This window comes from Ipomoea triloba, chromosome 13, assembly GCF_003576645.1.
Source record: "Ipomoea triloba cultivar NCNSP0323 chromosome 13, ASM357664v1".
In the NCBI taxonomy this organism is placed as follows: Eukaryota; Viridiplantae; Streptophyta; class Magnoliopsida; order Solanales; family Convolvulaceae; genus Ipomoea; species Ipomoea triloba.
In genome coordinates, this window is record NC_044928.1 from 6,036,531 (window position 1) to 6,060,574 (window position 24,044).

Genomic DNA, 24,044 nt, shown 5'->3' on the forward strand with positions numbered 1-24,044 from the left:
AAATGATTCTCCAATGAAAAAGAACCTATTATTATAGAATAGGTTAAGTGCTATTGGATGTGAAAACGAGTTGAAACCCTTTTGCCAAACATTTTGCTGTTTTTGGAAAATAAAATGTATGTTGACAGTCCATTTTGCCAAACATTTTGTTGTTTTTGGAAAATATAATGTATGTTAACAGTCCATTTTGCTGTTTTTGGAAAATATAATATATGTTGACAGTCTATTTTGCCAAACATTTTGCTGTTTTTGGAAAATATAATGTATGTTGACAGTCCATTTTGCCAAACATTTTGCTGTTTTTGGAAAATATAATGTATGTTGACACTGTATGACAGCTTTTTGGAAGATGTAATGCATTTGACTGTTGTTTTGCCAATAATCTTATCACCATTTGGATGAGTGAAATTCAAGTGAAATTCCATTCTTACCCTCGACTTAATCACAAATTAAATGCCTGGCCGGACGGAGGGCCATATTGGTTAACTTTTACAAAGTTGAGGACTTCATCAGGTAAAAAAAAATAGTCGAGGACCAAATTGGCAATTTTGCTATAATTAGGGGGTCATTTTGGTAATTAACTCTTATTATTTATGAATGTTTATGAGCCATTTAATTCTTTGTAACCTACATTATATTATTGTGTGTGTGTGTGTGTGTGTGTGTGTGTATATATATATATATATATATATATATATATATATATATATACTAGTTTTTTTACGCGCTTTGCGCGAAGACTTGTGCCCAATATTTAAACCCAATTAGTAAATCATTTTGAAATAAATATAATGCATTTTTTTTAGTTGTCGAAATTTCATAGATATTTGAGTAAAATTTTTGTTGTATATGTATTTGAAATTAACACAAGAAATTCAAATTCATTGTGATTAATATATTCCACTGTAATTTTAAGGGTACTCAACGTTGTATTACAACTTTTTCAACGTTGTATTACAACTTTTTTTTTTTTTGAAAATGAATAAAATTTGTTTAAATGTAGCCTTCTTCTAATTAGAGATATATCCCTTATAAATTCATATTCATATATGGATATACATAATACTTGATTTCAAATATCTCAATTCAACAATTTTCACAAATTGATATCTAAAAATCCTGTCTCAATTCAACTGCAAATACATTATGTTGTTGCTCATTTATAATATTAATATTTTTTAAAAAATAATAGTGTGTACCTATATATATATATATATATATATATATATATATATATATATATAATATTTATTTATAATTGTAAAATTCATATTAATATTATTGAAGTAAGAATTATAGAAATGATAAATTTCTAAATATAACTATGGTAATATTTAATTAAAATCTAAATGAATTCAAACTTACCATTGAAGAATGTAAGAAAAAATATTGTGTGTGCATGTGCATGGTAACTATAATGTGAAAGATAACAGAAGTTATAACGGTAGGGACATTTTTGTCCAAAAAATTATGTAGTACAACTTTTATAGTATAAGGTACAACAAAACTTAACGGAAAAAACGGACATAAACCAGGGGTATAACCTGGATTGAAACTTATTATGTTTTTAGATATGAAAATGTAATAAAAGGTGGTGGTTCGTGGCGCAAATTATATTGTGGACCACGGTCCACAATGCATTGGGGACCATGATCATGGCTGATACTGCAGTTATGTTGAACGGATACTGCAGTTGTGTTGAAAGGAAACTGCAGTTGCGCGGAACAGAGGTCGTTCATCCGTTCAACATAACTGCAGTATTCTTTCAACACAACTGCAGTATCCGTTCAACACAACTACAGTATCAGTTCAACACAACTGTAGCTCCAGACGGATGACACGACCTCTGTTCCGCGCAACTGCAGTTTCCTTTCAACACAATTGTAGTATCCGTTCAGCACAACTGTAGTATCAATTCAACACAGCTGCAGTATCAGTCATGATCCATGGTATAACGACTAGGTTCGTGGTTGTTCTCTATTCTTTGTCTATTACTTTCTCTACTCTCTTCCTACCTTTTGTCTTTATCTATTGTTTTACATTGCTTTATAATATTGTTGATCCAAAACTGCATCTTACCGATTAGAAACTACTAAGCCAACGGGCATAAAACTTTACAATAATTATAACATTAAAAAAAAAAACTTTTCAACCAAATATGTTTTATTAGATATCTCAATTTTAAACCAAATATAAATCCAACATTTCTATAAATCTAACTATGTATTACTTAAAATCCCCAACAAAATATTGTACTCGTTAAATGATTAATCTGGTTTTTGATTGCGTGGGCATTCGGTGAGATTTTGGGCAGCGGTTCAGTAGCGCGTATATAAACACGATCCGGCGGAGAACATTTCTGGGATCGAATCGAAAGCTACATATCCAATATCATCGTCTTGGCGGACCCCCGCATTCAAACATCACTCTCTGGGGTCTCTTCACTTTCTATTTCTAAGAGTCTCAAAGGTCTCGTGTTTCTGGACTAAATAAATCTAAACTCTCCTCACACGCAGGACACTTCTCACAATTGATTTCAATCGTTTAGTTTTTTCAGAGGTTTTGTGCTCGAATGTGCTGTTTTTTATTTTTTTTTTTCGATATCTAGATTCGCGTGGTTGTTCGTTTGCCCATTCGTCTGCAAAGAGGTTTAGTTCGCTTGCTTTAATCGATTGATTGCGGAATTTAGAGTGATTATGCATTTGGGGGGAATTGAGCAAGTGTTGTGCCGTCGATTGCTCTTGCATGCATTCATTTTAGATTTATGTTCGTTTCGGTTGAGAGTTTCGAGAATAATGGGTGGTGGTGAAGTAGAGATTCTTAGAGGTTTTATGTGTTTGTGCTTGATTAATATCAGAAAGGGATGGGTTTCGGTGATTTTCCAGAGGAGCCCGATTGTTTCAAGGGAGTAAAATTCTGAAATTTCTGCATTATTGATGATTAAATAATCGTGGTGAAGCACTTTTGTTTCTAGACCAGATTTAGGTTATAGAAATAATTGCTCATTACCTGAGATCTTTGTCATTAGTATCAGTAGAGCTGATTTTATGAACTGTGCTTTATTTTAAGCCTTTTTGTTCATTGGCCAAACTGCACTGGTTTAGTTTACCTTGTGAAAATTACCTCAAGTTCTATTTGGGTTGAGCATGCAGATGTGTTTCATTGCAATGTTTGCTGTTGACACTTTTGGAATAGGTTTATAGCCAATTTGCAACTGTGGGCTTCAAATTATATTTTAGAAAGGAAGTGGATTCTTGATATTTCTTTATAGGGTCCTGACTGTTGTTGGTGAGGTAGTTTGTCTCTTTTAATTGCACATTAGCCTTAAACCTTATGAACTGGATGTGCTGCCATTGCAAAATGACTCTTAGGCATGACTTTGGTTCATAATTATTGCTAACATAGCTGAGATTAACTATGGGAGTATTTTCTTCCTTGCTGCTATTTGTGTATCTTTATGAGAATTATGATGGGTGGTGTTGCCTTGCCATTATGCTAGTTTACTTTTCATGACTCCACAATTGAGTGATGTTTCTATGTCAGGGAACTATTATATTATCATGTGCAGTATGTTCAAAAAAAATATTATCATGTGCAGTCTACAGTGTTCTGATTTATTTACTTATTACCCCAATAGGGAACTTCTCCTTGCTGGCTTCTATCAAGATCAACAAGAGCTTGCTTTGGGCAGGGAATGATTTATTGCAGTTTGTTTTGAGTATTCAATCATATTCTGCAATGTCAGGGCTACTAAATGTATTCTTCTTCTCTGATTAATTTTAGAATAAGAAGTTTAGTTTTGTGGACTCTGTTGCTTTGCAGCTGTTGGGTTTGATGAAGCATATACTGAGATTTTCAAATATTGTTTGAACCTTTTTAATTAGACAATGAAAATGACAGCCAATTATGAAATTTTTGTGTTTTGAATGGAACATGGTGTGCAGTTTTCAGCTTATATTGTTTACTTTGATAAAATCCTTAAGAGCTATTTGGCATGTTCTCCTGCAGTCGGGATTGAATGGGTCAGCTTCAAACCTTCCAGAAACCACTGCTAGAGCTTTGGCCACTTCATTTTCAGCACAGTCAGGTTCCACTGCCACTGTATTGAATCACTCTGGTGGTATATTGTTGGTTAATTCTTTACTGTGCCATAACTTTGAATTAGCTATAAAAATAGCAATGGTTATTTCATTTCCATTTTTTTTTATGTTTTATTTTTTATAGGAACAGTGCAAAGCCTGCAGGGCATTCATGGGAATTTCAATATGTCAAATGTGCATGGTACATTTGCATCAAGAAATTCAGCAATGACTGGTGGTCCTTCTGGCAGTGTTCAACAAGCAGGAAATGTTTCTAATGGGAGATTTTCAATAAATAACATTCCAACTGTGCTTTCTCAGGTATCATAATAAGCTTTCTGGATGAAGAGCATTTGGTTTGTGAGTGATGCAAAGAGTTTCTGTGTATCTGCATCATGTCTCCCAATGTACACATTTTGCATGTATAGGATACATAATGTTTCCTAACAAGCACTGACCTTTTGATGCAGTTATCGCTTGCAAGCTCTCATGGACATTCAGGGGCAACTAACATAGGAGGTATCTATTTACACACTTTTACATAGTTGGAGAGAGCTATACTTTTTTTTGCCCGTTCTCTACTCGTTTCCTTTTTACTGGGATGGGAATGTAACATTAGATTCAGGTGTAATTGCTAATTTGGAAAATGCAGGAAGAATTGCAAATTCAATGACTAATATTGTTAGTGGGAGCAACATTGGTAGGGGTCTAAGTGCTGATGGAGGCTCAAATATGCATGGTGTTGCTTCTCGCATAAATTTAACAGGTAAACTTAATTTTCAAATATGAATTTTCTTTTATAATAGAGATATGCCACATGCTTTCTCAATGTTCTGAAACTCACTTCAATTTAGGCATTTTGATAAGTAAAATTCTATCATTTCTATAGAGTACTGAATAATGAACATTAGTTTTCAGGATTTAAAAACTGGACTATTACCAAAAAAAAAACAAAACTGGACTATTACTTCTGTAGATTGGTACTTGGGACTGGAAAAACATCTAAAGATTAGCTTTAGGTGTCCCCACCAAAGGTTGCAAACATGGGACTAGAGCATGTGATGTTTTATTTGTCTGTATTTGGTTATTTGCTTATACATTGCTGTTTTTCTGGCACCTGGGTTTCAGCTCCACAAATGGTATCAATGCTAGGGAATTCTTATTCAGGTGCTGGTGTACCACTGTTGCAAAATCAATTTCAAGCAGGGAATAGTCATTTAGCTTCGATGGCACTTCTGAATGAATATAATGCCCGTGATAATGCTACCTTTGATATAAACGACTTTCCTCAGTTGGGTGGCCGTCCTCCTTCTGCTGGTGGTTCCCAGGGACAACTAGGTAATTTCAATTATCAATCAACTCTTTGTTACATGATTTCTTCTTCTTGTACAAATTAATATTGAAGAATCTTTTGGCTTGTGTGTACAGGTTTCATACGGAAGCCCAACATTGGTTTCTCCCAACAGAATCAAGAATTTAGTATTCAAAATGAAGATTTTCCTGCTTTACCAGGATTTAAAGGTGCCATGATTTTCTCTTTTGAAGTAAATACAAGTATGACTTTGTCAGGATGAATACCTTGTGGCATCTTAACATAATATCAATAGAATGTTGAACAGTATTTGTTTGTTTTCTCTCTTTCATTATGCTGATGCACCTTGATTGTGACCTGTGTAAATATCAAAACATACACAAGGTTATGCAAAGAAAGCATTCATCTTAAGTTGATGTAGTAGAACACTAGATGTCACACAAACTGAGAAAAGAGAATAGGTGTGGGGATCTAGTCAAGTAATTTGCCTCATGCATCTTTCAGATGGATATACATCAAAGAAAATGTCATTATTATTGTTGTTTTTGTTGTTGTTGTTGTTGTTGTTATATAAGTAACAATTTCTTGAGATAAGAGAAATGAAGAGGTACAATACGTATCCCTACAGTATGTATTCTACAGAACTCTTGGTTATTAATAAATGGAAATTATTAGGTATTTTTCGCATAAATGCAGCTTTCCCCTCAGAGGAACAATTTCCTTTTCTGGCCTATCTGTTGGAAGCTATAAGCTTCTGAGAAATGTCTGGCCTTTAGTGAAGTGTGTTTGCTATTCTTCCAATGAAATTTAAATATCAGTCCTTCACCCATATCCTTTTTACTTATTTAACTTTGATGCAGCTTAGGAGGCTTCTGAAAATTGATCAATGCATGTAAATTCTTAACTGATAACTTTCCTGATTTGAAATGCAATTATTATATTTTTTTCTTCTTCACGAAAGTTTAAAGCATCCCTTTATTGCAATGTACGAAGTTTCTAATAATTGATCAAGCATGTAAATTTCTCCTATCTATTTGACCTCATTTTTAGATGCCATTATATTAAAACAATAGAACTATTGATGTGCTCCACTCTGTACATTTGTAATATGCTTTATAGTTACTTTTATTTACTGTCCTAAATTTTCCCTTCTCTCCCTTTTCACCTTTTCTGCTTCAGTTTGATCACCCTATTTTTCATTCTAATCACCGTCCCAAATTCCCTTATTCCTCTTTTTTTTTTTTCTTTTTTTTTTTTTTCAATTATTTTATTTTATTTTATTTTATTTATTTATTTTTTTAATTTTTGGGTTCTTTCTTCGTCAGTTTGATTGCCTTCTTTGTAGTACCCCTACTTACTGCCCCGGTTTTCCGTTATTGTCCTTTTGTATTTTCTTTGCACTGCCCTCTTTAATTGACGCGGGACATTTTGCCTCTTTATTGTCACGAGACTTCTAATAAAGATTATCCACTTGTCAAGCTGCACCTCCACTACCTGTGGTCCCACTCTTTGCGTTACAAAGTTTAGTCTGAAAAAGGGCTATAAATTTATGATTTTGCTCGAGGTTTTTGCTTTCTTTTGTCTTTGAATTATACGATGTCTTCCGACGAAGAAGATAGTGATGCTGACTTTCCTACAAGTGCAGGGCAGAAAGATCAACTTCAAGAAAGCATGGCATCCATGATGCAATCGCAGCATTTAGCGGTAAGTTCTGGTATCTTTATGTGCTTCTTAGAGCCTTTAGAATTGATTCGCTAAATACTTTATCTTATCATCTGTTGCATTTTGGTTTTGCAGGTGGGAAGATCTTCTGGATTCAGTTTCGGTGGTAATTATTCATCACATCAACCTCAACAGCAGCAAGCATCATCAACGAATGGGAGTGGGATTTCTTTTCCACCGGCAAATTATCAAGATGCCCGTTTCCATGGTCCTGAGGTATGTTCTTCTGTTGATCCATCGTGTCACTTCAGCTTTTGCAATGTTTTGGTTGACTGCACCTTGGGGTTTGCTGTCCTGTTCGCTGGTGATTACTTTTTGGGGAGGGAGAATTGATATTTTATCATTTTGTCTATAAATGCTTTCTTTTTCCCCCTTTGGCTATTATCTCTTAGTTTACTAATAATTGATTGTTCCTTTAAGGCTCGAACCATGGGTCCACCTTCAACTGGATCAGGTTCTTCCAACTTGTCAAATTTGGGACCTTATGATCAACTTCTGGATCACTATCAGCCATTCCAAAGGCAATCTCAGTTCCGATCAATCAGCCCATTTAGAGATCAGGATCTGAAACCCCTACAGGCATCACAGGCTGCTGATCGATTTGGAATGTTTGGTTTACTAAATGTTATCAAAATGACAAATCCTGCTTTGAGTACACTTGCTCTTGGTGTTGATCTGACCTCACTTGGTCTAAACTTGAACTCAGTAGACAATCTTCATAAGACTTTTGCCTCTCCTTGGTCTGATGAACCTGCCAAAGGGGAGCCTGAATACACCATCCCAGAATGTTATAATGCTAAACAATCTCCTGCCCTAAAAGTAAGCTTTCAATAATTCTATTTCCTGAAGTACCACAAAATTGTGCTTCTCACATGTGTTTTGATATTCTATTTTGCTAATGCAGCAAAGTTACTTCTCAAAATTTAGGCCAGAGACATTATTTTATATCTTCTACAGGTAAATATGTGCTGAAATGAGGACGTTGTAGCATTTAATCTAATTTTCTTTTGCTTTAGCATTTGATTCTTTTGTAGGTAATATTTCTTGCTTGCTCCCAGACAACATTATTGTTGTTAACTCTGAATTGATGCTTTTGTTATCTTCCCTTTGTAGCATGCCTAAGGAGGAGGCACAACTGTATGCGGCAAATGAGTTGTATGTCTCTCTCTCTTTCTCTTACTCTCTCTGTGGATTAAATTGCAGTATTTAAGTTATTCCTATTTCTGCTTTGAGGGCATTAATTCTCTCCCTCTTTGTATGTCTCTCTCTCTCTTTCTCTCTCTGTGGATGAAATTGCAGTATTGAACTTATTCCTATTTCTGCTTTTTAATTCTCAGTAAATTGGAGATAAGAAAGTAATCTGGATGCAACTAGAGTTGTGCATATTATGTATTCTTGTTATTTTATATATATATATATATATATATATACACACTTGTCTTTTCTATGCGCGATAGCAAAAACATATCCCCAATATTTATTTTTTAATAAATAACTAACAAATTCTTACTAATTAAAATTTAAATGAAAAAAAATTATTTATTATAAGGTCTACAAATATTAATCATTAAAGAATATAAGAAAAGATATGGTGGATGCATGTGCATGGTAAAGTTAATGGAAAAGATAACGGAAGTTATAACGGTAAGGGTATTTTTGTTCAAAAAATTGTATAGCACAACGCTAAAAACACAATGTACAAAATGGTTAACACTAAAAACATGGACATAAATTAGGGATATAATTTTGTGACTTATTATGTTTTTATGTGTGTGTGTGTGTGTGTGTGTGTATGTATATGTATGTATGTATGTATGTATACCAATGAGCATCCTACCTTGTAGAATGTCCCAAGTTATATCCATAGGTACCCTGCCATTTAAATTTGAGTGAACAATGAAACTTTAGCTCTAAAGGAAGATTAAAGAGTTGAGATTTTAAGTTTACAAGTTAGTATTGCCTTTTACTGCTTTCAGTAGTGTTTAAAGAAGTTGATCATATGGTTCTTCTGATTTTTGAATTTTTATACACCAATTCATCAAAATTCTATTCTTAACCCTCGTGCAAGGTCAGAACTGTAGGAGTAGGCTGGGTTTGGGGAAGGAGTAATCATTCAGCATTTCCAATCTTGATAGAACTTAATTTCGAGATTTAGGTTTTGTGTTTTTTTAAGAAAGTAATTAGGAATAGATTAGGTGACATTTTGGGAATGGTTGCAAAGATAAAATATTATATGTGAAGTGAAAATATTGAATTAACTATTGCTGATTTTGGCAATCTGGGTTGACAATGGAATTAAATGGAGAGAGAGCATGTATTGCGAAAGAATGCTCTGGGGATCAGGGATTCCTTTGATCCTTTCTGTTTGCATCCTGAGGACTAGCAGAAAGGGAATTTAATATGTTTCATCCCTTCATGTAAAGTGAATGAGTCTAGATCTGTGTTTATATAATTCAAAGTACAAGACTTACAGTATATAGTGGAATATTCCTAATTAATTGAAATCTTTCAATCTATGCTATAATTGATTCTTTACACACAAACACATATAGTCCAATTCCCATGCATTTTCATATCCCCTTCCTCACCCCACCCCCAGGTTTCCTGCTCACCTAGATAAGTTCTATGGGATGATCAATGCTTCGAGTGTTGAAAAAGTTCGGCTTAAGAATGCTTTTTTTTTTTCTTCATCTAACCAGCATGCTTGACAATGAGTAGAGATGAACTTGACTTGGGAGTATGCATGCAAAGAATAGAAAAAAAAAATAAAAAATTGAGATGGTCAATTTTTATATAAATTCAATTTGCATTAGTTAGTGGACAAGTGTTATCCAATCACATATCATTAACCTCCCTTGATAGGATTAGACCTGAGAGGTTAGTAAGTAGTAACCAGCAGTTGCTAGTAGTAGATGACAAGAACTGACTCGAGCCTTTCTCATAATCAGATTCCAGACTTCCATGGTTCCTTACCATACATCTTACAAAGAAAAGGAAAAAAAATATTGGAAGTACATATTTTAAATAAATAATTTATTCAAGTTAACATGCAAATTGTTTATTGTTCTTCAGGCATGTTAGGGGGTGGTTCTATCACAGAGAGCTCCGCTTATGGTTCACAAGGGTCACAAATATTGAGCCTCTTGTCAAGACTGCTACTTACGAGAGAGGCTGTTACTTCTGCTTTGACCCCAACACTTGGGAGGTCGTGAGAAAGGTTTGCACTTATGAACACTATTGGGATATTTACTTTCTGGAGTTCAGCGTATAATCCATTAATAAAACATTAAAACCCCCTTTTTTTTTATTGGTTTTTGGGTTCAGGATAACTTTGTTCTGCAGTACGAAATGATTGAAAAGGTCCCAGTGCTTCCTTAGAAGTGTTACCAGCTGCCCAAGATGGTTCCCTGTGCATTTTCCATTGCTATCTTCAGATTTCTTCTGAATAGAACTTTCTTTATAAATTAGAATAATAGAGATGTAATGTTATTGTAAAAGACCCTTGATTTCTCAGTCATCAACTTTAATTTAGGCCCACTGGGATTTGTTCCCAGGAGTTCGCGTCTTTGGCCTAGTTTTATGCTTTGTTTACAGTCTTTAGGGTTAAAAAAAAAAGTAGTAGTCAATTTATTTTTCAATTGCGATACATTCAAGTGTCTTATGAGAAAAGAATAACTGCGCTTGGGTATGGTTTTTTTTTTTTTTTTTTTTTTTTTTTTTTTTTGAGAATGCGCTTGGGTATGGTTATGCTTTCTTATATGGTCATATGGCAAATGCAGGTTCACATGATAACTACAAAAACATAAAACTACAAAAACATAAATTGTTAACTGGACAAAAGAGTTGGTTAACATATTGTGTCAGCAATTAACATTTCTTGTACTTACACTTAACAAATTGTGTTTGTAGTTATCATGAGGTTAACTACATGTACATAATACATAATGTGTCACCTGCATGTATAGAATTTAAAGTTTATTTTTGGATCAGGATTTACAATGTAAGGTAGATTTTGGTTCATGGTATAATTTGCCTATAATTATAGAGTAAGTCTTGCATGAGATCATTTTACATGTGACATGTATTTTTTGTTATAATAATGTACGACTAATATTTTTTTTTAGATCCATAAAAGTATTATTTTTAATTAAAAAACGTTACATATTTTGTAGATCCATAAAAGTATTATTTTTAATTAAAAAGCGTTACATATTTGATACTCCGTAGTTTATTCCTCCATCGGTTCTTGTTAGGAATTGAGATTAGCACTACATGTCCAATTGGTCCACAAAACAGAACAGATAATAGGATATTGCAATTTGCAAATATAAATATAGCATTCTGTCTCACACAAATTGTCTAAATTCGAATATTTTTTTTTGTCTCTAATGGGATAGGTAGCTTAAGCCTTTGGTGTTAGTTAACCTCTGATTTGAGCATCCTGGCTCTTCATGTCAACAAACTCCAAGAATCAAATCCCAGTACATCTATCCCTATTTTCTACTCCAATAATCAAATAGCATTTTCCTTTTTTATATTTATACAGACACATATGGAATCATAATTCCAAAACCCAACAAGAAATATTCTTTCTTTATTATTTCTTTTAGTACTAGTATTTTCGCCCGTGCATTGCACGGAATATATTTACTATAATATGTTAAGAATATTTAGATTGATATACAATTATGTAAATTATAATGTCGATATTATATAGTGCAATTGAAGAATTGAGTTTGATCGATTATGTTTTCTGATGTTATCATTGGTTGAATTTGAGCAAATAATTGTCCAATTAATAGCCAACGTGTGTGTGTATATATACCAATGTTTATGATTTGTATTAATTAGCCTAATTATCTTGTTGTCTAGCAACTCAGTTATAGAAATTATTTGTACGAATGATATATTTTCTATGTGGATATATAACAATTTTGTCATCTTTGTATAAAAAGAAAACATAACATAACTGTTTTGAATTACACATTATTGAAAACGTTTTTGTATACGACATTGGTAGTATATTGTATATTGTTATTATAAATTTTTATACTTATTTTACATCACTAATGAAGTAAATTATCGAAAATTATAGCTTTTCAGTGCTCTATTTAAGAATGACTGGAGTAAATTATCCAGAACTTTAGTACTTCATTGATTATAAGATATTTCTAAATCATGTATCTATAGTTTAGCGTTGCTTTCTTTTAAGTGTATAGATTAACCTTATTTCATGAATGTTATGTTTGATTTATGCGCATGTTTTATTTATTGTGTATTTTTGTCTAACAGTTGGGCTGTATAATCTATTTTATCTATTGTATTAAGAGCTATAATTCTACCGAAACATGTCAAACTTAATTTGGCTCTTTAGGGTATACTTTATCTTTATCCTTAGGGTTTTATCTGTGTAATTAATTTGGTTTTATTTCTTTAATGTATGTGTTATAGTTAGAGTTCTTAGTAAGATAATGATGTTTGAAAATTTATCATTAATTCCAATAAAAATGAGGTCATCATTTTATTATGATTACTATATATATGGTAATTAAGGAGTATACATTATTCTTAGTTAATATTCTGCTAATTATGATGTTCGTTTAATTATGAACGTAATATGTGTATGTTTAATTTCAATTCCTTTAATTATGTCCGTAATATTTGTATGTTTAATTTCCTTTAATTATGTCCGTAATATGTGTACGATAAATTTCCTTAATCAATTAGATAAAATTCATATTACGTCAAATATAAAAAATAGATTAATAAAAGTATAATGTGTGAATTAATTCTTAATTATCATAATTATTAAAATTTTATTCAAAAATAACCATTGGCATAATTTTATATGTGTAATAATTTGCATAATTATATAGACGTAATTCACAAGCATAATAATATGTGAATTGGAATAATTATCATAATTTTTTTAATCTCCTTTAATTATGGACGTAATATGTGTATTACCAATTTCCTTAATTTATTAGATAAAATTTATATTACGAAAAGTATTAATTCTTTAATTGTCATAATTTTTAAGATTTTATTTAAAAGTAGTCAAAGGAAGTGCATGCACGGATAATTGATATTATTTAAAGTAAAAAATAAATAAAATCGTCGTATTCTCTATGTTTAATTACCATAATAAATTTATATGTTAAATACGATTAGTAATTACCACGGATTATTTAAATGGTAAATACTATATGGTTATTACCTATATAGATTACCATAATAAACGGATTAACATATGGATCAGTATTATAGAAAAGGGGGAAGCTTTTTAGGAAAGATATATTAGGAAAAATATCAATTAATTAAAATATGATAGAAAAATTATATTAGGAAATTGATTAGCTAGTACGAAGTATCAATTATGCTAATTTTTTCTAATTTTATATTTGTAATTAATGTTATAAATGAATTTAATAGGAAAATTTAATTAGGAACTTTTATTAAAGAGTTTTGGATTATTATTATTATTATTATTATATTATTATTATTATTATTAATTATTAATATTATGAAAATTATTTTAGGAAATTATATTAAGAATTTTGGATTATTATTATTATTACGGAGTATTATATTATTATAATAATAATAATTATTGTTGTTGTTATTTTAATAAGAATAGATTTTAAATTGAGGCTACAAACCAACTGGATATAGTTTGGACAATGAAGATACTGCCTAATCATAATATTATCGCGCACAAAAAAACATGTAATATTTTTCATTCAAGTATCTTGTCCTAACATGTAATTTTTTTCATTATCTCATAAACTCTTATAGTTGAATTATTGTGACAAAAATAAAAATTAAGGATGTTAGGCGTGTAACATTTTTTTAAAGTACAACTATTGTCTAAAAGTAATCATGTCACAATAATTAATTAAAGGCTGAAAGTAAAATTTGCACTTTTAAAAAGATCATATTTCTTAGAAAAATTGAAGTTGAGGATTGAGAAAATAAAAGCTAATCACGAATTCATGAAAACAATATTGTAAAAATACTTTTCAGTACATCTCAAAAAAAGCAAATAAATACTGTAAGAAGAAAATAAAAATTTTGTATATACATTAAACTATGAATAACAACATCATTAGTGTATGCCTTCAAACCATCCTCAGGTTATGAATATCATTCTCACTTTTGCCGTTTTTAGGGATAAATTTCATTGCAACGGTCTAAAAAATAATTACCCATTTTCAACAGTTCGCGAATTGAGAAAAACCTACAACCAATTTACAACTAAAGTGTGAACTAACAATAACACTGTAGCATTTTCGCGAATGATTGTCAAGGAGAAGATTTGTGGTAACTTGATATTAAAACAGAGACAATTGAATGCTTGTGTAAGTGCTAAAGAAAAAAGAATTAAAGTCAACCAAAAAAAAAGTTGTGCAACAAATAAAGCAGCTCTATAAAATTATACCTAATGTTAAAATCAATTCGTAAAAAATCCCATGAGCACTTTCATCAACAACAATATAAAGTTAAAATAATTCCTTCATCAACAAAATAAAACATATTAATCATACCTCAGCTTAAGATCTTCCACTCCCCAATGGATCCGAAACTAAATCAACAGAATAAATTTATAAAAGCATATCTATCGAAACAATGGATTAGCTAGTATCAATTGTGATTTTCAAGTCACCAATCCATTGTATTTATAGGTAGAAAATGTGAGTGTTATAAATTTATTTAAATTTTCAAAAGGAAAGTATAATTAATTTTAATTTCTAAAGGAAAGTGTAATTTATTTTAATTCTTAACATTATTATTATATATTATATTATATATGTNCTATGTTTAATTACCATAATAAATTTATATGTTAAATACGATTAGTAATTACCACGGATTATTTAAATGGTAAATACTATATGGTTATTACCTATATAGATTACCATAATAAACGGATTAACATATGGATCAGTATTATAGAAAAGGGGGAAGCTTTTTAGGAAAGATATATTAGGAAAAATATCAATTAATTAAAATATGATAGAAAAATTATATTAGGAAATTGATTAGCTAGTACGAAGTATCAATTATGCTAATTTTTTCTAATTTTATATTTGTAATTAATGTTATAAATGAATTTAATAGGAAAATTTAATTAGGAACTTTTATTAAAGAGTTTTGGATTATTATTATTATTATTATTATATTATTATTATTATTATTAATTATTAATATTATGAAAATTATTTTAGGAAATTATATTAAGAATTTTGGATTATTATTATTATTACGGAGTATTATATTATTATAATAATAATAATTATTGTTGTTGTTATTTTAATAAGAATAGATTTTAAATTGAGGCTACAAACCAACTGGATATAGTTTGGACAATGAAGATACTGCCTAATCATAATATTATCGCGCACAAAAAAACATGTAATATTTTTCATTCAAGTATCTTGTCCTAACATGTAATTTTTTTCATTATCTCATAAACTCTTATAGTTGAATTATTGTGACAAAAATAAAAATTAAGGATGTTAGGCGTGTAACATTTTTTTAAAGTACAACTATTGTCTAAAAGTAATCATGTCACAATAATTAATTAAAGGCTGAAAGTAAAATTTGCACTTTTAAAAAGATCATATTTCTTAGAAAAATTGAAGTTGAGGATTGAGAAAATAAAAGCTAATCACGAATTCATGAAAACAATATTGTAAAAATACTTTTCAGTACATCTCAAAAAAAGCAAATAAATACTGTAAGAAGAAAATAAAAATTTTGTATATACATTAAACTATGAATAACAACATCATTAGTGTATGCCTTCAAACCATCCTCAGGTTATGAATATCATTCTCACTTTTGCCGTTTTTAGGGATAAATTTCATTGCAACGGTCTAAAAAATAATTACCCATTTTCAACAGTTCGCGAATTGAGAAAAACCTACAACCAATTTACAACTAAAGTGTGAACTAACAATAACACTGTAGCATTTTCGCGAATGATTGTCAAGGAGAAGATTTGCACTGTAGCATTTTCGCGAATGATTGTCAAGGAGAAGATTTGTACTGTAGCATTTTCGCGAATGATTGTCAAGGAGAAGATTTGTGGTAACTTGATATTAAAACAGAGACAATTGAATGCTTGTGTAAGTGCTAAAGAAAAAAGAATTAAAGTCAACCAAAAAAAAAGTTGTGCAACAAATAAAGCAGCTCTATAAAATTATACCTAATGTTAAAATCAATTCGTAAAAAATCCCATGAGCACTTTCATCAACAACAATATAAAGTTAAAATAATTCCTTCATCAACAAAATAAAACATATTAATCATACCTCAGCTTAAGATCTTCCACTCCCCAATGGATCCGAAACTAAATCAACAGAATAAATTTATAAAAGCATATCTATCGAAACAATGGATTAGCTAGTATCAATTGTGATTTTCAAGTCACCAATCCATTGTATTTATAGGTAGAAAATGTGAGTGTTATAAATTTATTTAAATTTTCAAAAGGAAAGTATAATTAATTTTAATTTCTAAAGGAAAGTGTAATTTATTTTAATTCTTAACATTATTATTATATATTATATTATATATGTAACCTCCATATACTATTAATACGTATGAATGGAATAATGGAAGATAACCAATTATAATTAATACATAGCTGATTTAGAAAATTATACCTAATGTTAAAATCAATTCATAAAAAATCCCATGAGCACTTTCATCAACAACAATATAAAGTTAAAATAATTCCTTCATCAACAAAATAAAACGTATTAATCATACCTCGGCTTAAGATCTTCCACTAATAAAACGTATTAATCATACCTCGGCTTAAGATCTTCCACTCCCCAATGGATCCGAAACTAAATCAACAGAATAAATTTATAAAAGCATATCTATCGAAACACATCGAAACAATTAAATTTATAAAAGCATATCTATCGAAACACATCGAAACAATGTATTAGCTAGTATCAATTGTGATTTTCAAGTCACCAATTCATTGTATTTATAGGTAGAAAATGTGAGTGTTGTAAATTTATTTAAATTTTCAAAAGGAAAGTATAATTAATTTTAATTTCTAAAGGAAAGTGTAATTTATTTTAATTCTTAACATTATTATTATTATATTATTATTATTATATATTATATTATTATATATTATATTATATATGTAACCTCCATATATTATTAATACCTTATGAATGAAAGAATGGAAGACAACCAATTATAATTAATACATGGCTGATTTAGATAACTAATTAAATTATGATAATAACGAATTATAATTAATACATATAAATGGCTATTTTTTATGAATATATATATATATATATATATATGGATAATTAATAAAATCAATGATTTTACTAAAATGTCTCTGACTTTGGGCATTATTGACTCTATTACAAGGTAATATATGTTCTATATTTTATCTATCTGTTGCAGCTCAAAGAGTCAACACTCCAGACCGGAGTTCGATCATGTGGCTTTCCCTCAAGGAGAGTCTCAGATGTCCTATCTGAGCACAAGGTGTTTGGCATTCTTTCTTTATTAATTATTCTACTTGTAAATAAGGAATCAAATCAAATTTGAAAATGACTAATCCAGTTTTTGTACTTGGAATTGTCCATCCCTTGTTTAGTTAATCATTGAATACATTTCCATGTTTTCCATGTTTGATTTGATTCCATATAAAACCATGTTTAATGACAGCTTAAACCCTAATTAGTCCCTCCATACTCTAGAACTATGAATTGTTCATCTAGTTGTAATCTAGCTAGGTTTGGTCGAATAGTTGATCTTTCTGCTAGAAACATTAAACTAATGGATAAACTGACTTATTTTGGGATTAACTGTTAACTGTTGATATTAGATACATAATTAGGTTAGTTGATTGTATTAACTATTTGTTCAAGAATGATTGATGAAATTATCAATTAGATTTTTTTTTTATAAAAAAAATCAATTGGATTTAATTTGTCACTTTTGAAGGGGAATGGAATCAAAATGATTGGGATATTTATTTAATCATTTTTTAATATCTCAAAATCGAAATCATATCTTCATTCCTTCACAGTTTGATGAAAGAAGGTATATCATATTTTTGACATTTTCAATCAAACTCTCATGTTTTTGTTTATTCCATCAATCATACTTATAGTTTAGTTTACTATATAATTGTAAGTTTCATGTTTGAACCAAATGTTTCTTAGTTATAAAGTACTTGTTATTGTTGCGATTATTTTCTATAGCTCGTACCACTCCTTGGTAAAATGGATTATAATATACTCCGTAACAATGAAAGAGACGGAATAGAAAAGAAAATGGAGACAAAATGTAATAAGTAAAATTCATCATTCAACCAATTGATTAGTACATAACAAGGACATATATATAATTACAATTGTAACAGACGACAATAATGAAAACATAAAGAAAACCGTTACACAATAATGTCCACAATTATTACTATTTATAACATCCCCTTGGATATTATTTGTCCACGATATTGCCTCGTTAAAAACTTAATAGGAAAACCTTGTGGGGAAAACCTAGACAAGAAAAGAGTACAAGGTATATGGATAATATATTTAAATACATTCATGCCTCATTAAAAACTTCATTAGGAAAATCACGTAGGAAAAACCTATTTGAAAAAAAAGAGTACATGAAGAACTGAGTCTACAATTTAGATATAATTTATGTACTGAGTCTACAATTTAGATATAATTAGTGAACTAAAACAATCATTCTTCGCTGGAAAATATTTGAAGAAAATGGAATTCAAATTCCATGGAAAACAAATTATCAGGAAAATAGATTTCATTGTTTGGTTGGTGGAAAAAAAATTACTGAGAATATGAATTTCATTGTTTGGTTGAGTTTGAAATTATATAAAGAATAATGAGTATAATGACATATATAGCCCTACACAATAATAGTATAATATAATAATAATAAGAGTAATTGATAAAGTATGGTGATGACAAAATTGTTATACTAGTTTTCCATTGAAAACAAAATACCTAAGATTTGCTAGGAAAAATTTTTTCAATGGAAAATGTTTTTCATCCAACCAAACACAAAAGTTTTCAATAATTATAAATTGACATTAAAAAAAAAAACCCTCAATCATTGATGAACCCCAATGGACGACTAGGATCAGTCCTTACTTTTTACTGGAGAATCATGTCCTCATTTGATTATGCTCCTATATACATTACAATCTCATTATAGCTTAGGGACGAAAAATAAGTACAACCTGTTAAAAAATACGAAATTTACAATGTCAATTATAGCTTATGGATGAGAAGTGAGCACGATTAACAAGTAGGAATGAATTCTATAAATACCTTATAACTCAGAGACAAAAAAATCAAATTTTCTCTAATAATAATAATACTTTGTAATAGAAATAGGTTCAAACCGGTGAACCCCCGGTTCAGGTTCTTCGATTCATAGAATCGAAACCGCGGCCCGGCTTCATGATTGAAATTTGGAAAGGATGAAGGTGTTAACAAAATGATTGGAATTTGGGATGCAGCCAAAAGTTTGAACATTTTTTAAATTTTGGCGGCAGGCATCGAAAACCGCGTCCAATTGAATTTTCCGTCGGAATTGCGTCGCCGAAATGCTGCCCTCCGCCGGCTACCTAACTTTCGGCGATTGGAAACTTTCGGCGACATTGTCGGAGAGGTCTCTGGATTCCGTATTTCCGTCGATCCTATGATAAGCTAAGTTTTAAATTAGCACTTGTTTATGACTCCGCTGTGATTCTAGATTTCTGACATCTACTCTGTTTTATGATAAAATGATTATTAAATTCAACTGTATGGGGCTATAATCCAGCTTGTTCCCCTAATGCAGAAGTATTGAATTGTTTAAGCACAATCATATGAAGTCAGTATGGCAAGATACCGGCCTATATTTCATTTTTAAAATTCTGAAAATTAAATATTGAATTTGATGATTTTTGCTTGAAGAGATTGAGCTGCTCTGGATTTTTTTATTTTTTTTTTGTTTTATTTTTTTTTTGTTTTTGTTTTTGTTTTTTAAAATCTTTAAAATTAATTTCTTTTTGAAGTGTTGATTATAAGAAATTTGAAGCAGTGTAGGAAATTGTGGATGAATAGAAGGAATTGAAGATAGTAGATACAAGAAAAATGAATGAAAAAAGGGTCTGAGTATTATACATAGTGGTCAAATCTCGCATGACTTAATATGTTATGTTGAAATTCTAAGCCCGTTGAACAATGTGCCCTTTAGGTTGATAGATTATTCCTATATATAGTGGTTGTTTGTACAGTTCTTATGAGTATGAAATATATGAATACTTTATTCTCTCATTTCTTAACATGTTATAAGTAACATTGTTTGAAATTTATGCATATGAGAGTATTTCAAGTATTTTGCATGAAAAAATAATACGTACACATATATGCATTAGTTGTAATAGGACCTCCTTACATTTAATAAACAGTACTGTATACACACCACTCTTCCTAGTATGTTTTCCAATATAAATTCTGCATTTTTTTTTTGTAAAAAAAAAAAAAAAAAAAGTCTAAGCACCAAATATCTGCTTGCATATTGAGCAAAATTTCCTCAGCTTAATCTTTGCTTTGAGGAAGGAAGATAATGGTTCTGATTTTTTTTTTTGGGGCTACCAGTAGTGCTGCAACCAACTGTCAACTATTAACAACTATTCTTGCACAATGATAATTTCCCTGGTATTTTCTTTAGCCTCTCGCGTATGACTTGCCAGTCTGTTGTCTTGATGCTGCTTCATGATGCTGTTTGCTGTCCTTTCTCATGCTTTTCAGATATCTGAATGTGAAATCCGTTTGGGAATTGCAAACCAGGAGTCCTTAGAATGTCTCCTCCTTTGATTGGTATCCACCTGGAAATAATGTTTTTGGATTAGTAATCAGTTTGCTCCTTGCCCTTTTCAATGTGCAAGAGCCCAGAGGGAGTTATGTTCTTACTTGTATTTGGTCATCAAACAGTGGAGAAAGACTGCCATCTGTACCTTAGTGAAATCTGTTCCAACACAAAATCGCATTCCACCTCCAAAAGCCATGAAGTTTCTTGTTGCTCCATTTATTTCTACTCCCTTTATTCCAGCAATATATGGTATAGTTTTAGAATATAAAATATGATTTGATATAGCTTATCTCTGATTTAGCAGTTGAATAAAGTTTGAGACTCTAAAAGGCTCACCTGCCATCTCCAAGGATTGAATTCAAGAGGATCTTTGTATCTGGTGGGGTTCAGGTGTACAGCTGGAGGACAAACCATAACTGCCCAACCAGCAGGAATGGTATACCCTACATCAAAGTCATTTTTATGTGAGGTATGTCTAATATGAGTAACTCTATATTTTTACCCTCATAAGAACTTGGTAGTTGGTAGTAATCATTTTTAAATGTATACCTTTAAAATTGATATCTCGTAAAGATTTTCTGAAAATCCCAGGAACAATGTTTGCCAGCCTGACTGTTTCATGGATAAACTGTAATTCAACAAGTATATGTCACTTAGTTCATCATCATGTTTGGATTCTTTGAAATTTCCAAATGATGAAAACCAATATTACTTGACCTACCTGAAATGTAAATGTCATTGATTTGTATTCTTGCCATGTCAGTCCAGAAGTGGGATTTTCCCTGTTTTTAATTATTGCCTCATGCTCTTCCTGAAAATATTTAGTGCAAGTTAGTTTAGGAAATGGCATGAAACATAGCAACAGGTAGTGTTGTGAAAGCCATATTCACTTACTGTTAGTTTTTCCAATACCAAAGGATGGTCACTGAGAAATTTCATGGCTAAAGTTAAAGCTAGGGAGGTTGTCTCAAAGCTAGCGAAAAGCAGCACAAACATCAAATCTAGAGCAATTCCCTCAGTAAGAATTGTATCCTTTCTTTTGAGTTCCTCTAGGACAAAATCAAAGAAATCAGTTTGGTTCTTCCTTGGGTTTTCTCGCCTTTCCTCTAACTTCTCCTTCAACATCTTCATTGCCTTCTTTCTTCCCTGATGAATAACTCATAAATCAGAACTCTAGTTTAACCTTACAAATGAAACCAAAAGCCTCTCAAATGCTATTATATTAGATGAACAAGGCTGCAGTACATATAATGCATGTTATACCTGTAAACAGTTGTGATAGGCTGTTCCTGGGATGTCAAGAGGAAAGGAGATTAATCCCTGTATAAAAGCCACAAAACTTTCCCGTAGATTCTCTGAGGAATTCTCAGAATCATAGCTGATCAACTTTTTAGCAGTTAAATCAAATATCATCTGAAAAAAAAAAACAAACATTAAAATATTAGCTCAATAGAATTGAACAGTGCATATACATACAGTTCCTCTATAGTTTCAGTCTGGCCAACTTACCGTAGCAGTGGATTCCTTCATTTCCACAGTTGTCTGGTTTGACCACCTTCTCAAATTTCTATTTGCTGCCTCTTCAACTTCTGGCAGCATTTTTTTCAGGCTCTCAGGACCAAACAGGTTTAGCACCATGTTTTTAAGGTACTTGTACATAAAACCATGCAAAGAACCTACATTTTGCTTCCCAAAGATCTCAGTGAATGTATCTGGATACCAGCTTTGGAACATCTGTCCCTCTTGTTGGAAGATGAAGTAGTTAAGTTCAGGGTCTGTAGATACAATCACCGACCGCCCTACCAAACTTGTTCTGAATATTGGTCCATATCTGCAGAGTAGAATTCAATGTAATATAATCAAATAACTATTCTAGGGGGATCAAGAATGAAACAATTGAGTGTAGAATGCATTAGCACTCATATCTAGCTAGGCTATACTAGCAACATTACCTCTTCATTCTCTCCTTAACAAAGGGAGGAATATCAGATGTGCTGTTGGGTGCAAAGAACTGAAGACTCTCTCCAAGGAGAGGCCACCCCATTGAACCCGGTGGGAGCTTCCCTTTGCATCTGGGATTCCTCCATCGGTAAATCCAATGCGTAATGATTACAACAATTAATGCTCCAATGCACATAAGTGCTGACATCTTAATATATATATTATGGTTCTGTGTTTTGTGTTTGCACAGGAGATAGAATTATAGAAAGAAAGAGAGAGGGAGAGAATTGAAGTTGAGAGTTGAGATATGAAGTATAGATACAATAAAGTTTCCAATGTGAGTAACTATATTATATGCCTGTGATCAGAAGTAGTATGGTTGAATTGAAGTGGGAGATACGTGGTGGTCTGAGAAGACAGGAATGAGAAGAAAGTGCTGGCATGTACTCCATATCCACGAGGAGTACTTCTTAAATAGGCCTGGCCAGAATTACAACTAATTAGTATTATAATAACATTTTTGAATTGTTCCATTTGTTTATCCAAGTTGGTTGCTCAAAAAGCTGTACAAGTAGTTGGAGATAAGAATTGTATAGCTAGAATTATTTTGTCTAGACCACCTCTTCCTTTGTCAACAGGATCCATAGAATTTTATGAAAAATAAATAAATGAAATAAAAGCCTTGCATGACAATGAATTGAACCTCACAGGATGCTTCCTCTCTCTGACCCTCTCTCTCTCTCTCTCTCTCTCTCTGATGAGTCTTAACTTCAAGTCTTCAAACATGAAACTAGGGAGCATGGGGCTTGAAGATTGCACATTTTTAGGCTTTTTCCCTAAAATCTAGATTTGAGAATGTAAAAGAGGATTTTAAAATTGTCTGTTATTGAAACTGCAGAATATATGAATCAACCTTCTATGTATTATAAATCCCAGAATCTAATTATTCCCTTTATTCAGTTTAAATCCTCCCAATATCTAATGCTAAATACTTTGCTATCTACGTGGTATATTGATCTCTCAAGATTAGATGCTAGGAAGACTCATGCTTCTGGTATTCTGTCTTAACATTTGGATCTTATCCTAGATCTTCTTTAGTTGTACTCACTATG

At 31.2% G+C, this 24,044-nt stretch overlaps 2 protein-coding genes and 1 non-coding gene across 7 annotated transcripts; 1 reads left to right on the forward strand and 2 right to left on the reverse strand.

The window, feature by feature from the left end:
* Positions 1-2,276: 2,276 nt before the first annotated feature.
* LOC116003122 (probable NOT transcription complex subunit VIP2) lies at positions 2,277-10,801 on the forward strand. 5 transcript variants are annotated; one of them, XM_031243293.1, is made up of 15 exons: positions 2,277-2,469; positions 3,638-3,756; positions 4,009-4,087; positions 4,225-4,400; positions 4,550-4,598; positions 4,732-4,845; positions 5,208-5,417; positions 5,508-5,600; positions 7,037-7,095; positions 7,189-7,329; positions 7,534-7,932; positions 8,018-8,070; positions 8,227-8,268; positions 10,186-10,330; positions 10,438-10,801. In XM_031243293.1, the coding sequence occupies exons 2-15, from the start codon at positions 3,739-3,741 to the stop codon at positions 10,489-10,491; spliced, it is 1,632 nt and encodes a 543-aa protein (XP_031099153.1). In that variant the 5' UTR covers positions 2,277-2,469; positions 3,638-3,738; the 3' UTR covers positions 10,492-10,801. The 5 variants fall into 5 exon arrangements, with proteins under 5 accessions (XP_031099153.1, XP_031099152.1, XP_031099150.1 ...); XM_031243292.1 differs by having other exon boundaries at positions 2,278-2,559; positions 4,009-4,120; XM_031243290.1 differs by having other exon boundaries at positions 2,278-2,469; positions 4,009-4,120.
* LOC116003222 lies at positions 4,037-4,117 on the reverse strand. The gene has a single exon (XR_004094654.1). It is a non-coding gene; the product is annotated as a small nucleolar RNA snoR35 (small nucleolar RNA).
* A 9,728-nt stretch (positions 10,802-20,529) lies between the features above and the next one.
* On the reverse strand, positions 20,530-23,339 carry LOC116002996 (cytochrome P450 87A3). The gene is made up of 9 exons (XM_031243181.1): positions 22,944-23,339; positions 22,501-22,822; positions 22,255-22,404; positions 21,886-22,137; positions 21,713-21,802; positions 21,541-21,619; positions 21,328-21,434; positions 21,093-21,220; positions 20,530-21,007 (listed from the first exon to the last, which is right to left on the reverse strand). The coding sequence occupies exons 1-9, from the start codon at positions 23,138-23,140 to the stop codon at positions 20,893-20,895; spliced, it is 1,440 nt and encodes a 479-aa protein (XP_031099041.1). The 5' UTR covers positions 23,141-23,339; the 3' UTR covers positions 20,530-20,892.
* Between the last annotated feature and the right edge of the window lie 705 nt (positions 23,340-24,044).

Bases quoted from the DNA above. Each gene is read 5' to 3' on its own strand.
- LOC116003122 (XM_031243292.1), top strand. The intron at 4,599-4,731 runs GTATCTATTTAC...TGGAAAATGCAG, and splicing joins AGGGGCAACTAACATAGGAG to GAAGAATTGCAAATTCAATG. The intron at 7,330-7,533 runs GTATGTTCTTCT...TGTTCCTTTAAG, and splicing joins CCCGTTTCCATGGTCCTGAG to GCTCGAACCATGGGTCCACC.
- LOC116002996 (XM_031243181.1), bottom strand. From the start codon at position 23,140: ATGTCAGCACTTATGTGCATTGGAGCATTAATTGTTGTAATCATTACG. The intron at 22,823-22,943 runs GTAATGTTGCTA...TCTACTCTGCAG, and splicing joins GTTAAGGAGAGAATGAAGAG to ATATGGACCAATATTCAGAA. The intron at 22,138-22,254 runs GTATAACATGCA...GTTATTCATCAG, and splicing joins CCTATCACAACTGTTTACAG to GGAAGAAAGAAGGCAATGAA.